Source organism: Sminthopsis crassicaudata, chromosome 6, assembly GCF_048593235.1.
Source record: "Sminthopsis crassicaudata isolate SCR6 chromosome 6, ASM4859323v1, whole genome shotgun sequence".
NCBI classification, from domain to species: Eukaryota; Metazoa; Chordata; class Mammalia; order Dasyuromorphia; family Dasyuridae; genus Sminthopsis; species Sminthopsis crassicaudata.
In genome coordinates, this window is record NC_133622.1 from 150463295 (window position 1) to 150478719 (window position 15425).

A 15425-nucleotide genomic window follows, 5' to 3' on the forward strand; every position below is an offset into this window, starting at 1 on the left:
TGTATCTATATCTATAAATGTAAATATATTGCTCTCCTAAAAATATATAGAAAAGCTCAAATCATGCTTTTTAAGCTAGGTAGTACATTATTTTCCCAGTGAAGATTTCTTTTTATACTATTTGGCACTTTTGGGGATTCTTTTCAAGAGTCTTTCTTTGATCTCTCTTCTCCCTTTGAATTGTTTCTAACTACATTAATTCTAAACATTAAATTCTAAACAATTTTATTAATACTAATGTGATTATGCAATTGAACATGGGATGATTCAGCTACTTTTGTTGGATCAGAAAATTAAAAAGGTATCTATATCCTTCCCTAATTACAAAGTCTGTCCCCATGTGGCAGGTATTTTCTAATTCAGAAAGACTTATCATTTCACTAAACAGACACACAAAAAACCAACGAGTCAAGAGAGCTACAGTGTGCTCTCATTAGAGTGACAAGCCCTTTATAGGAGAGTAGTACTTTAGAGAATCCTAATGGCAAATATTTGCACGGATTTTCATCTGGCACTTCCTTCTAAGAAAGCACAATCTTGGCTTGGATTGGGACTTTCAATGGAGATTTTAGTCCAATCCTCAGGGGTACCTTCTTTTCCTTTGGCTTCAATATCACTGCTTAGTTTTCCTTACAAGAAGCAATATGGAATGACTGGAAGGGCAGTGGGGATAGGGGGTGAGAAACCAAGTATAAAAGCTATCTCTCCTGCTTATTATATATATATATATATATATATATATATATATATATATATATATATATATATATATATATATATCCCTCATATCAGTTCCTCCTAATGTTAGACCTATATCTACAGACTAGTGTGATTGTTGACATGAGGGCCTTCAATGCCAGGCTTAGAAATTTAAATTTTATTCAAAAGGTACTAAGAAGTCATTAAAGTATTTGAATAAAGAAGTAATGAAATAAGATTTTCATATAAGGAATATTCATTAAAAACCCAAGTTCTTAACTTTTTTGTATGCCATGGAAACCCTTTGGCTGTCTGGTGAAACACCTTGTCAAAATTACTTTTTTAAATGGAATTTCTAAGGAAGCCAATTATATTGAAATACAGATTAAGAGCCTTTGATCTAGAATAGCATCTGACATTTACATAACTCATTAAGGATTTTATAGTACTTTATACTTGATCCTCAGAGAAACCTTATTATGTAGGTATTATTGTTGTCTTTTTACTGTTGAGGAAACAAGTTCCTTAACCTGTCTGTGATCACAAAGCTAGCAAGTATTAGGACCAGGCTTCTTTTGACTCCAAGTCCAGTATCCTTCTCACTGGGAAGTAAATCCTTTAAAGGGAACCAGTATGAACAGTAAGCAGAAGGTTAAATTTGGTGGTAGATGGAAAAATGAAGCAAACAGTAACCTAAGAAACCATGTTTTTGGTCTCATAATATGGCAATGATAACTTAAAATAGAAATAGAGGAGAGGAGATAGATACATGAGATTTCATGAAGGTAAAAATGGCAGATCAAAGATAACAACAAGGTTTTAATATTGGGTGGCTAGGCAAATGATTGCACTCTTTACAAGTAGGGAGCAAGTTTTTGGGGAAGATTAATAAGCTTCATCATATATATATGTATACACACAGATATATATATATATATATATGTATATATATATATATATATATATATATATAATATATAATACTATTGCACTGGTAAGACATTTAGTTAAAAACTATGACATCTATAATTTGAGATAGAAAGCTGAAGGGCAGGAGAAAGGATAAAAATTGGAGATGTATACTTGGAAGCTATGTACATCTAGATCAGATCTTCATATTTTTATTTTTATAGCCTTAGAGGATGATAATAAATGTTGGACAATTGGATTATAAGAGGAAAAGATATTCATGGCATACTTTTAAGTTTAATCTGCATTATTATCTTTTTTTCATCACTTCCTTAAGTCTAGACAATGATTAAGAGTAAACCAGGCTCTGCTTTGCAGAGTATACCTATTTCTGAAGTATGAATGCTCCCACTGAAAATTAATCAACTTTTACTAAGTGACTACTATGTAGCAAGCACTGGACTTAGTGCTGGAGATATAATTAATAAAAAGACAGTCCCTCTTCTCATGTTTTTTTGATCTAATGGAAGAGCAAGGGTAGCAACATAAAAAAATTATCAGGAAAGCAGGTGGCAGCAGGAGGAAAAAGATCATGAGGTAACTGGCATAGGGATCTCTAGTTCTGTGGAGTTAAAATCAGACATTTAAAGCCTGAATGAAGTCTTTTGTTTAGTAAGGCCAATGAACATTTTCTCAAAATAATGGATTTTAACTGCATAACTCAACTCTGATTGGTGAATATTTAACTAGAAGATTAGCTAAAAAAGTTTTCAGCTTCTTCTGCTGAGAATGTAGCTTGATCGTGGGACTCAGCAGCTTCAAAGCATCTTTCCAGCATAAATCATTTCCATCTGGATCACTCTGATTAATTTTCACTTTCATAATCTAAGTCACCCTAAACTCTAATGGAGGGGTTCAAGGACAGGGATTTCTTCCCTAGGCAAGAATCTCACTCAGACTGGACTCTATTCTACATATATACTCTATATTCTAAACAGAAATTATATTTCCCAGTTGGGTGGAGTCCTGTCCAACCTAGAACAGACTTTCAAGAAAACAGGGAGAATATAAAAACTATTAAAAAAAACCAAGGAGAAAGCTAGAAGAGGTTTTTTTGTTGCCTTGGGTCTCCAAAGACTTTTTTCTGAAAATGTCTACTTGAAAAGAGTAAAAAATAGTGGGAATTTTTTGAAAACCTTGAAATCTTGTCTATGTCTAACACTTCTTGCAGGCTCTCTCACTTTCTATATTTCTGGACATTTTGCTGAAGTGTCAAATAACCACATCATAACTAGCTTTCACAGTTGTGTTATTGCCAGCAGCTATAAGGTAATAACAGAACATGCCAAGGATTATTCAGGTCAAATGAAAGCTTTCAGAAATTGTAGTATCTCCCTATGCAAGGCTCCAATAATTCTGTAAAATAGTTAGATTTCGAAACAGCAGAAATCCATTGAACAACCTTTTAAAATTCTCAGTTTGCTCCAACCTCATTCAACATCCCCTTCCCCACCCCCCACCAGCAACAACTAAGATTGGGCTTTTTCCTCTGTGGATCTGCAAGGATCCATATGTGGGTATGTAATACCATACAATGTAGTCAAAAGAGAAAATCAAAAGAGAATGGACCTTATTCACAAATAGGCTTTCCCTGCTCCCTTTCCGGAAGTCCATTAGGAAAGCCCACTCTGGTTAAAAGCTTTGTAGACTGGCCAGGTATGATCTCACATAGATTAAAAAGGATTTTCATTTACTGTCCCTCATTTCTAGAGTGAATTGTTGATAAATGGTTGGCAAGAAAGCAAACTTCATTTTACTCCAGAAGTTCTACTTGAGAACACTAAATTTTAGACTTTTTCTCCTCACCAAATGTCTATGGGTGCCAACTTGGAAAATCAGTGGATAAAGCTGTTGATTTTTTGTTTATTTTTTCAATTAAGCACTACTACTAAGCACAAACTACTAATACTTATACATGAACACAGACCTGTGTTTAAATTAAACATGATTAAAAGAAAGGGGGCAATCTTCATTGATTTTTTCTGTCTCATTAGGGATTTGAAGTTTGTATCTGAAAGGGAATCTCTGAGTATATATATTTTTCAGACATATGCTTGTAATCTCTCATTATAGAGATAGGAGGATCAACAAGATCATCATTAATCACAACTTAAAAATTTGGGAGGTTGTTGAGAGAATATAACACAGCTAGTTAATACTTTTTAAGCCATTAAATTTTACAGAATTGTAGAAATTTAACCCATTGTGCAATACTGCATGTAGAAAGCATATCTATATAGGTCAAAGGACTAGAAAGCTTATATATCCTTGATCTTTTCTTTATGGCACCATATGTAAATATCCTATAGATCCAGGTAGGAAAAAAAACTTTCCTTGCATAGCCCAGATCAATTCTCAAGCAGAAGTAATATATAATTTTTAATAACCTCATGGTTTCCTGTAATATAACCACATAATAATAACAAAATTCAAATAAAAATACTTAGTGTGCATAATTCTGCTAAAAATTAATAAATTGTGGGGGAAAGTTGCACCTAGAACTGCTGTAAAGGGAAAATAAGGGTCATGGGGAGCCTTGTCTTTTTTTTTTTCCAAATATGACTCACACATGAGTTCCCTTCTGCACATTTATGACAGTCCTAAATAGGTCAAAGGATCAATATTTTATATTGTGTAGATTGATAGCCCTAGAGCTGGAAGAGATCTCAAAGACCATCTTGTCCAACTGCTTCATTTATTTAACAAATGAGAAAAGTGCGACCGAATGAGGTTAAATGACTTGTCAAGGTCATCTCAAAATAAATCTGAACCCAGATCCTCTAACTCAAAACTTTGTACCCTTTCCACTATACAACCATAATCCTCTGTAGCATTAAAAAGTCATAAACTTCTGAAATTTGTACTTTGAAACAATCTTGCTTACAGAAACTAGGTGGCACAGGGTACCATGGCTGGAGAAATTTTAATATAGCTCCAGTTTCTTATTAACTGTGTGACCCTGGTCAAGTCATTTATTCCAGTTTGCTTCATTTTCTTCATCTATAAAATGAGTTGAAAAAAGGAAATAGCAAATTATTCCTGGTATCTTTGCCAAAAAAAAGTAATCCAAAGGGGATCATGAAGAGTTGGACATGATTGGACAATAATTTAATGACAACAATCCTATTTGCTTGCTCAGTATCTACTTTATGTTATATTTATTTTTGAAATAAACTATAATATTATTCTGATTTTCTGAGGGCATTTATCATTCATAGTTACTAAATATTAGAGAAAAATGATTAGGTAATAACAAAATTTCATGCATCTTTTATCCAGTTTTCCCCCAGATATTAATTTTTGGATAATATCAATTGCATCTCTACCCTGAAGTCTTCCCTTATCCCTTTAGGCTAGGAATTATGTTTACTTATGTCTTGGAGTTCTAATAATACTTTTTTTGCACATTCTAATAAAATTATTATATAATCTTTGTTAAAGTTTTGTTGATTTTTTTATTTTTACATTACAAACATATAGATTTCTCCCAATTTATGAGAGACCTCTTATAAGAAAATAAAATAATAAAGTAAAACTAATAATGAAATGACTGGTTTCACTTAAAAGTAATATATTATTCTCCTTTTCTGCCTCACCTCTCTTTTCAGCAATGTGATAGCAATAAATGAAATAGTGATAAAAGAATGTATTCTTTTTCATATCAATGAGCTTAGCAATCCTGTAAAATGTAATTATGAAATCTCATGCATTTAAATTATCAATGATTGTGTCTGTTGACTCTATATTCAGTCAGGTCAGAACCATATTTTTGTTTATAAATTTTGCATTTTTATCAAAGTGTTTTGCATGCAATAAATGCTTAATGAATGTTTGATGGATGAATCAATATAATGAAAGATTCATTTATCTTAGAATTATTTCAAAAAGGTATATTACTATCATTTAAATACATATAATTTATAGTAGGTTATATTAGTATGTTATATTTATATGTTTTAGATATACTAAAAGTTATTGGATTCCATGTAATAAATTAAAATTATATTGCAATGAAGATAGATTTATTTATTTTTTCCCAACTTGTCTGTCTTATTTGAAACAGGTCTCTTTAGAAGAACTTGATGCCATTCTCACTTCTATATTCAAAGCTGAGATACCACACTATAATCTTAGATATCTCCAACAAGCAATGAACCATCAAGAAAGTGAGTACTTTTTACCTAAAAAGTTCAAGTTGTTTATGCTCCTACTTTATCCATTTACATAAGGGATAAAATATAGTAAAAGTAATATCAAAGACCAATGATTGTTCTCATTATTTTTGCCTATATTTCACTTCACATTGACACTTATTAGCTTTATAACCCTCAGGAAATCACTTAACCCTGATTTCCTCATTCCCTCAAATTATACATTTGTCAAGTATTATTTTTCTTCTTTATTTCTTTTTCCATGTATTTTTGCATTATTTTAAAATATGATCATCTAGGTATTTGGAAGAAATTTAGTTGGGAGGTAGAGAGAACATATTTTTCAATTAATTTCTAATGCAAAGAACTAGAAAGAAAGTTAATGCATTTTGTGGGTTCAGAACAGTTGGTTCCAGGAATTATGAATATTCTGAGATCAATTTGATCAAGTATGTTGGGTTTAATTCCTGAGATCACAAAGTGGCACCAATCATTTAGGAAACAGGAAGTTTCTACTTTGAAATAGAAAATTTGGCATGCAGAGATTTTCAAAAATGTTATTGCTCAGTTGGTTTCAGTTAAATCAGTTGAAGAATCTAGGAGCCTCAATTTAAGAGGCTGTGAGTGTGGGTTGTGGGGGCAAGGGGTATCTCTGCAGTTTATTTTGAAGCCAACTATAGAGTAAGGTACTCCTTATTACATTATTTTTTCCTCATTAAATTTTCATTTTTACATCATCTGTGTTTCCCAGTAGATCCCTACCCCCATCTTCATCTTCTTCCAAAGAACTTTCCCTTATTAAAAAAGAATGAAAAACTGAAAAATAGTTTATAACTCCCTTCTCAAAAAAAGGCTAATTTTTGGACAGGAAAAAAAAACTAGAATACAAAGAAAAAGATCTTCCATATTTCTACATTTAATGTTCTTTTAAAGAATTATTTGTTTTTTATTGATGGAATTAAACATGCATTTCCATAATAAAGTTGTTTTTAAAGGTGAACATGAAATAGCAAATGTCATATGTGCAACTTGTCAACATACTATTCTTTTTTTAATATATATTGCAAATTTTTCTTCTTTTTGTCTTCCCTCTTCTCCCTGCTATCAAACACTTAAAGCTGTATATGTATATGTATGCACATGTATGCATTTACTTTATTATTTACTCTACTCATACTTCTACTTTTCAGTTCTTTCTCTAGTTGTAGGTAGCATGCTTCTTCATTTCTTCCTTATCATTAATTTGGTTATTTATTGTACTGTATTTTGCACCCCTCAATTAGCACTAAGAGCAGGGATGTGGGTTCAAAGCAGTTAGTTTAATCCAGGAATTATGAATATTCTGGGATCAATTTGACCAAGTGAGTTGGGTTTAATTTCTGAAATCACAAAGTGGCACCAATCAGATAGAAAACAGGAAGTTTCTACTTTGAAATAGAAAATTTGGCAAACTCGCTGCAGCAGGGATAGAAAACTAGAATATGGCTAAATAGGTCTAAGGTATTCAGGGGTTCTGAACTATTAAAGCAACAGCTCAAAAACCTCCTCAAATGCCTACCTTTTAAAGTGACTCAGAGGATACAGACATTTGCTAACACCATAAAAACAATAGATAGAAAACATCTGCTTCCCACAAGCCTATAAGCCATTCCTCACAAAAACAGTGTCTGTAGGAAAAGTGGGCAGGCAGAGTATACTGGAGAATGTAAATGACACCCCTGCATCCAGTGTCTGAACCACTTCTATCATTGCTGCTGCATAAAATCTCTACTCTACAAATATCTTTGTAAGAAGGTGTTGTGACCCTAAATATCTTAGAATCAGCCAGAGTCAGGATTCTTGTTCTTTTGGGGTCTCTCTTAGGAGATTAGATATGGGAATCTCTCCACCTTCTTCCTCTCTGTCTAGGGCCAAAAGAAAGAATCTCCTCCTCCTACTCTACCCACTGATCTTACTTCCCCTTCTTTGTCCACACCCATCGATCCAGCCAGCACAGAATAGTTAAGTTCCTGACATCTCAGGAAGGGAGATGAAAAGCACCAAAGGAAGTGGGGATTGCTAGTGGGTTTCTGGACTGAAGGATCTTATTAGAGACAGGTGTGCACAAACCCATCAGCATGAGAGGTATTATACAAGCACATAGAAATAACTCACAGGCTATTAGTGATGACTCTCCCCACAGTCAGTGTAGGCTCGATGTGGTGTAACAAACATGAATTGTACATGCAAGTAGTGATATAACAAACAATATAAATCAACACGGTCTTGTAAAAGATTTCCAGAAGTCCTAGAAGGAGGGTATGTGAACAACAGTCACACATATGCCTTCTTCAGCAACCAAGAGATAGTCCAAAACCAATCTATTATCCATTGCTTCACATGCCAGGGAATTTAATGATCCCCACAAGTTTTTGAGGTCCTGCAACAATATTATGTCTCAGAGAATTCAATGATTCCTGAGGGGTTTCAAGTCCAACAATTTTTGATATCCATGAGTCAAACACCATAACTGCCAGGCTCTTTCAGTGGTGGGCACAGTCAGCAGCAGAACCACCTGATGTTTCTTGGGTCTTCTCCTTCGTTTCAAGGGTCTGCTCTGTCTCCAATGGACAAGGCGAATATAGCTCCTTGGCACCCATCTGATTCCTTCTCCATCTGTAGAGATACAAGCAAATCCTCTTCCCCAAGCAGTTAACCTATCTGGTCCCTACCATTCACCACTTTCTGGGTCTCTCCACGTGACCTAGTGATTATCTAAAGACAGTGGAGCTACTCTCACTGGACACTGCCCTTCCGGTGGGTTATAAAACCTGTCTGCCGGAGCCAGTGCATCTTTGTCAAAAATTTAAAAAGTAATGGTATAGAGAATTAAATTTAGAAGTTCTCTAGGGCTACCTGTGGCTCCCCCTTTCTTTTGTTTTTGGAGGAGTATTTTAATATCTGTTTCTTCTCTCTACTATTGCCTGACCTTGAGGATTAAAAGGAATGCCAGTGGTATATAAAATATTATACTGTGCACAAAAGTGTGTAAAATGTTTAGAAGTATATGCAGGTCCATTGTCTGTTTTTATTGCTTGTGGCACACCCATAATTGCAAATGCTTGTATAAGGAATTCAGTGACCATTCGGGCTCTTGGCCTCAAGTGCTAGATTACCTTACATCTGCTCAATTGTAGCCCTTTACATCAAGGTAATAAAATCATATTTAAAAAAAACCCCACATTGGTCATGTCCAAAAACATACATCAGGAGAGGAACACTATTCTTCACTATGATTAGTTCATGTGTTGATCAGTATTCTTAAGTCTCTCAAAATTATTTCTAAATTGCTCTGGTTCTACTAACTTCAGTATTCTTCAGTTCAGATAAATCTTCACATATTTTTTTCTGTACCTATCTCTTTAATTATTTCTTACAACAAAATAGCATTCTATTATCTTTATAAACCATAGTTTGTTCAGCCATTCCCCAGTTAATGGGAACTTCTTTAGTTTCTAGATATTTGCTTCCCCATAAAAAGCTATTATAAATATTTTTGTACATATGGCTATTTTTCTTTTTCTTTAGGTTAAAGGCCAAGAAGTAGTATTGTTATTCAAGAGGAAAATAATGATGCAGCAGGAAAACTACCCAGAAAATTAGACAGCTCCAAACTTCATTGCTTTAACATAAAGTCTCACACCTCCATCATTCTGTATAGCCCCCCAAATACTCTAAGTTCTAGAATTACAACGCCTCAGTTTAAGAAATATCAGTTCAACTTGATTTAAGTCTGATTTTAAAAGTTGTCTGTAGATAACATCCTACTGTAGAATAATAATAATGATGATAAGGTATGATTCCCTCATTAAGACTATTAGCCTGACTGTAGTTCTGTGGTTTGGGCCATGAATTGACACCATTGACTTCTATTGCTATTCTATCTTTCCTTACCTGTTAAAATCAGATATCTCGACAGCACTGAGAGATGATGATTCACAGAGAAGGGGGACAAAGGGTGAAATAGGAATAAGATAAATACTGTAATAAGGGAGAAGATGACAGTACTGAATACTATAGTCTCCAAGGCTGTCACTGTATTAAAGCACAGTACAATAATTGAAGCACATAAGTATAACCCTAAATCATCAATGCTGTAGAATGTACTCTTAATACAAAAATAATATAATACTTTTCTCTCTAAAAAGCAAGGTATGAGTCTCATATGTGATCCACACAATTAGTAGGGATATATGAATATATTTTTGAAAAAGATTTCCATCAAAAATAATTAAATGTTATTGAAGTAAAAAGTTAAACCTCAATTATCTAGAAGTCCACTCTTAGAATGTCATTTAAATGCTTAAATACAAATTGAATGTCTTGCTATGGATGCCAGCACTGTCTCCTCTATGTTTTTTTTTTAAATTTCATTTTTAATTTGAGAAATAAAACAAGCATTTCCAAATGACTTTTCTAAATGATACTACATCTAAGTTGGGTTTTTTGAGAGTCACAGGTTTTAACAAGTTTTTGACTAAAACTTTGTACTTGATTTTCAAGATAGAGTGGAAGGAATAAATTTGATAAATGCTATGAAGAAAGTGGCAAGATCTAATCCTGGAAGTTCAAAATACAGCAGTAACTCAAAGTTTTCTAGTCTAGGAGTTCAGGAATATGACTAGACAGAGTAGGGTAACCACTGTTTGCCTTAGATAGTGGAAATAAGCAGCATCATAATCTTATCTTCAACTTTTACTAGCTATGTGGTTATGAACATGTAACTTAGTATCACCTCCTTATCTAAAATGAGAATAACAATGTTAATAGTTCCAAAATCCCAGGAATACCATGATATCCACATGAGATTTGGTATATGAAGAGCTTTGTGAGTCTTAAAATATTTATTATAATTGTTGGCTATAATTATGGAAACTTTATTTAATACAAAAATGAAGCTAGCCATAGTGGGGGAATCATGCTGGCAGATGAGACATATTTTTCATATACTTCATTTGAATAGTTGATTGGACTTATAGAACTAGGGCAGTAGAATTAGTTGGGGGAAGGATAGATAGTTCGCAATTAAAAATTTGATAGCTAGGTTGCTGAAGACCCTCCAAAGGAAACATGACAGAGTTTAACATGTGAGTTATACAAGGAATAAACCTAGTACAATTTCAAATATTATATAACCTGATTTCATACATTGTTTTTTTCTCCCAACCTTCATTTACTAGCTGAAGAGATTCCATGACCACTTGTGCAAAAAGGGTTTGGGAAGATTGATTATATGACAGTCTTACTCTCTTGATAACCAGTTACAATATCCCTACAGACCATGATGACTTGACAACCTATGCAGTGGAATATTTTATTTCACTTGAAACACACGACTGCTTGCTATATCCTGGTATAGTTTTTTCCCTTAGTCTTTTTCAAATAGGCTTAGCCATTTCTTTCCTCTGAAATTTCATTTATAATAAATACAATACATAATTCTCTGCCTATGTGTCTATATATTTTCAAATAAATGTGTGTGCATATTTATATTTCTAGCAAGTAGGATGGCACAAGGGGAAAAAGATGGAAATATTTTGGTTTGATTTTCTTAACAAATTGGTGAATACTTCATGTCTTCACTTTTTTCTAGTACTTATATATTTTTATTTTACTTGCTTATCTTGTGAAATTTAAAATAATAGTTGAAATATAAATTAAAAATAATAATTGATGCTTTTTTGAAAATAAACTAATACATGTCCTTTAATTAAACATTAGTTCAGTGCAATTTTTTTGAGAACTAAGGGAAGTTTATTTTTATATTAATTTTATAATTATACACTTTTTTGACAGTATATATCCATGAGTAATTTTTTTATAACATTTTCCCTTGTATTCATTTAGTTTAGTGCAGTTTCTAAGAGAAAGGGCAAAGCAATGATGCAGGAAGAGCATTGTGTTATGTAATTCTGAAAGAAAACAACACAGACTTTTTAAAACAGACTTGCTCTCAGCCTTTTCCTTAGAATCTTGCTTCTGTATATTCTATTCCTGCCTTTGTAAATCTTATATGTCTGTGTGACTTCCTAGTTCTCATATATTCACTCCCACACTTCCATTCAAAACCCTACAAAAGGCTCAACTAATGAAAGCAACATAAACAGAAAGGACAATAAATCAGTTCCGTTTACTAGAATGTATTATTAACAAAGTTAACATTATAGATTTGATTCCCTAATGGTATCATTAGTTTGGGGGCAGAGCAAATAATGGTTCATTACTAACTAAGATAGTTAACCATAAGTGGAAACATATTACAGGAGAAAGAACATGAGATTTGGAGTTATCATACAAATCCAGGATTTGCAATTTATTAACTTTGTAATATTGAACAAAGTAACTCAACTACTCTGTGCCTGAGTTTTCCCATCCATAGGACTGGATTATTGGACAAAAGTATCCCTAAAGGGCCTTCCAGTTTCATATCCATAAGGTATATGAAATGACAGTTTAGAGGAAAGGTGGGAAAATATGACTAGGAAAAACTTAACAAAACAAATAAAAATGCCAAAAATTTGCTTTTATTATATTTTAAAACTTAGTCAATATGTGGTCTACTGGAATCCCTATTATGTATTAGTTGTCTCCATTTCTATTTGAGTTTGACACTACTACTTTAGAATGAAACCTTTCAGAAAGTGGCCCCTGATCCATGATCAATTTCTCTATTAACAATAGTTGAAATATATGAAACAACTTGAACCCCTGAAACTCTAACCTGAAATTGTAATGTTTTGATATTTGTCCAAAGTAGTAAAAATTAAAAAAAAAAACTAATTGCTTTTTAGGTAAACATGGAATTATTTTAGCATTGATCATTTGGGTGTTCCAAAGATAAATTCTCATTTTCCTAGCATGTTTTATGTGTAAATGGACTCTTGCTAAATGGAACAATACTGTACTTTTTAACTGGAAGCTAACACTGAAGATTAGCAAAAACATTACTTTGGGATTTTAAAAACATCCCCAAAATTTCAAAAACACAAGAACAGGAAGTTTCAAGCTGGAAAAGACCATAAAGATCATTTGTGCAATTTTAGTATTTGGCTCTTCTCTACCCACAAATTATTTTAATTTGTTCCATATGTATTTTTGTATTTATTTACCTGTGTATATGTTGTTTCACTCTCCTCCTCTAATAATAAACAACATACTTCTTGAGGATAAAAATTATCTTATTTTTCCCTTTTAAAGATTAGTGGGCCTTATTTCTATTTGAGTTCAACACCATTAATTTACAGTAAAATCACTATACAGTGGTCTCTGAATCATGGTTAATTTCTCTGTGGTGTCCAACACATTAACAATGCTATCTCCTATGCCTACTACCATAATGCTTTAAACATTATAAGTGTCTGGAAAATGCTTGTTGAATGAATGAATTTGTGTGGTGTCTGATTCTTTGTGACTATTGGAACACTATCCATGAGGTTATCTTGATAAGGATACTGGAGTGGTTTGCCATTTCCTTCCTGGTAATCTAGTTCTTGTCTGAGACAAGATTTGAGCTCAGCAGTTTGGAACTATGTCCAAATAGATATAGAACTGTATATTACCTGTGATCCAACAATGTGTCTACTGGGTCTATATCCCAAAGAGATTATAAAAAAGAAAAAAGCACCCACATGTGCAAAAATGTTTATAATAGCCCTTTTTGTAGTGGTAAGGAATTGAGTGTATGCCCATCTATTGGGGAATGATTGAATAAATTATGTTTGTATTAATTTAATGGAATATTATTATTGTTCTATAAGAAAGGATCAGTGGCAACTGTGATGGATTTGGTTCTTTTTAACAATGCGGTGATTCAGGCCAATTCCAATAGACTTATGGAGAGAACCATCTGCATCCAGAAAGAGGACTGTGGGACTGAATGTGAATCACACAACATAGGATTTTCACCTTTTTTTTTTTTTTCCCTCACTTTTTTCCCTTTTTGATCTGATTTTTCTTGTGCAGCATGATAAATGTGGAAACATATTTAGAAGAATTGTACATGATTAACCTATATTGGATTGCTTGCTATCTAGGCAAGGGAGGGAGGAAAGATCTGGAGAGACTTACATGACTTGATGCTAAAAGGAGTTAATAGAAACAAGAGAACATTGTGCACAGCAATAATTTGTCCTGAATCTCCTCATGGTTAAAAAGTCAAGTCCATCACAATTGATCATCACATAATCTACTTGTTGCTGCACAATGTTTTGAAAAATAAAAAGCTATTATTATAAAAAATTGATTTGACTCAGGTATTACTGACCCCAGGCCCAGTGTTCTATCCACTGAACCCTTCCAGCCACCTGAATGAATGAATGAATGGATATATCTTCTCATTTTAAAGATGAAGAAATAAAAGCCCGGAGATTAAATATGCTTCCCAGTGTCACATGACTACTAAGTGACCCTCACTACTTCAGCTAATATTTTAAGTTCTCACATGAAAGTTTATGAAAGTGCTTTTCCCTTTAATGTTAAATTTAATGGTATTATTCAAGGTTGTCATGAACAAAGAAGAAATCTATGAGAAAATAATTGAGACAGACTGTTCTTCCACCAAAGAGAATAGCCAAGAGGTGGGTGAGGACAAAGCACTTTAGCAAATATTGAAGATGAATGGGATTTTGAAATAAATTAAATCTAGCAACTATTTATTGAGTTTCTACTATATTCAAAGAACTAAATAGAAACTCCAAACAAAAACCAGTCTTTCCATTCAAGGTGCTTATGCTCTGCTATACCTACCAGGATAATTTAGTAGAGAATATATCATAACTAATACACTAAATTAACTACTTATTTACCCCAACCAAATATTTCTGCCAAATAAATAGAGACAATGTAACTGATTTAAGTAACTAAAGTTCTACTCTCATTGTATCATAAACTTTGATCCTGATCTGTTTAACTGCTCTCAGTTTCATTTTTCCTTGTACATAGTCAATTCAACCAATTTTTACTATGTGCCAGATAGTCTTCTAAGCACCAGGAATAAAACAAACAAACAAACAAACAAAAAAAAAAAAAAAAAAAAAAAAAAGACAGTACTTGCTCTCAGTCTAATGAGAGAGACAATATGCAAATAACTGAATTAACAAGATAAATTGGAGACAATGCCAGAGCAAAATTACTAACATGAAAGGGAATAAGGAAAGGCTTCAGGTCAAAAGTGGATTTTACTTGAAATTTTAAAGAAGTCAGAGAAGTCAGGAGGCAAAGAAGAAGGAGAAAATTCCAGGCATTGGAAGCAGAGACAGAGTGAAAATGCACAAAATCAAGAGACATAGTGTCTTGTTTAAGGAACAGAAAGAAGGCCAGGGTCATAGGCCACTTTATATGTAAAAGGGAGTAAGATATAAAAAGATTAAAAAGGTAGGAAGAAGCCAGGTAAGGAAAAATTTTAAAGCCAAACAGAGTAATTTATATTTAGCTCTGGAGGTAATAGGGTCACATTGGCATTTTTAAAAATAAGGGAGTGACATGGTTAGACCTGTACTTTAGGAGGATCACCTTGATAGCTGAGTGGAACAAAGGATGCATTCCCTTTCTCCTCTAAATTCCAGTGCC

At 33.1% G+C, this 15425-nt stretch overlaps 1 protein-coding gene across 1 annotated transcript in view; it reads left to right on the forward strand.

The window, feature by feature from the left end:
- The window catches only part of BANK1 (B cell scaffold protein with ankyrin repeats 1), a 388904-nt gene that overhangs the window by 155882 nt on the left and 217597 nt on the right, over positions 1–15425 (forward strand). The window contains exon 6 of the mRNA XM_074275760.1: positions 5732–5834. Within this exon, the coding sequence (XP_074131861.1) occupies positions 5732–5834 (103 nt within the window). The remainder of the gene's footprint in view (positions 1–5731; positions 5835–15425) is intronic.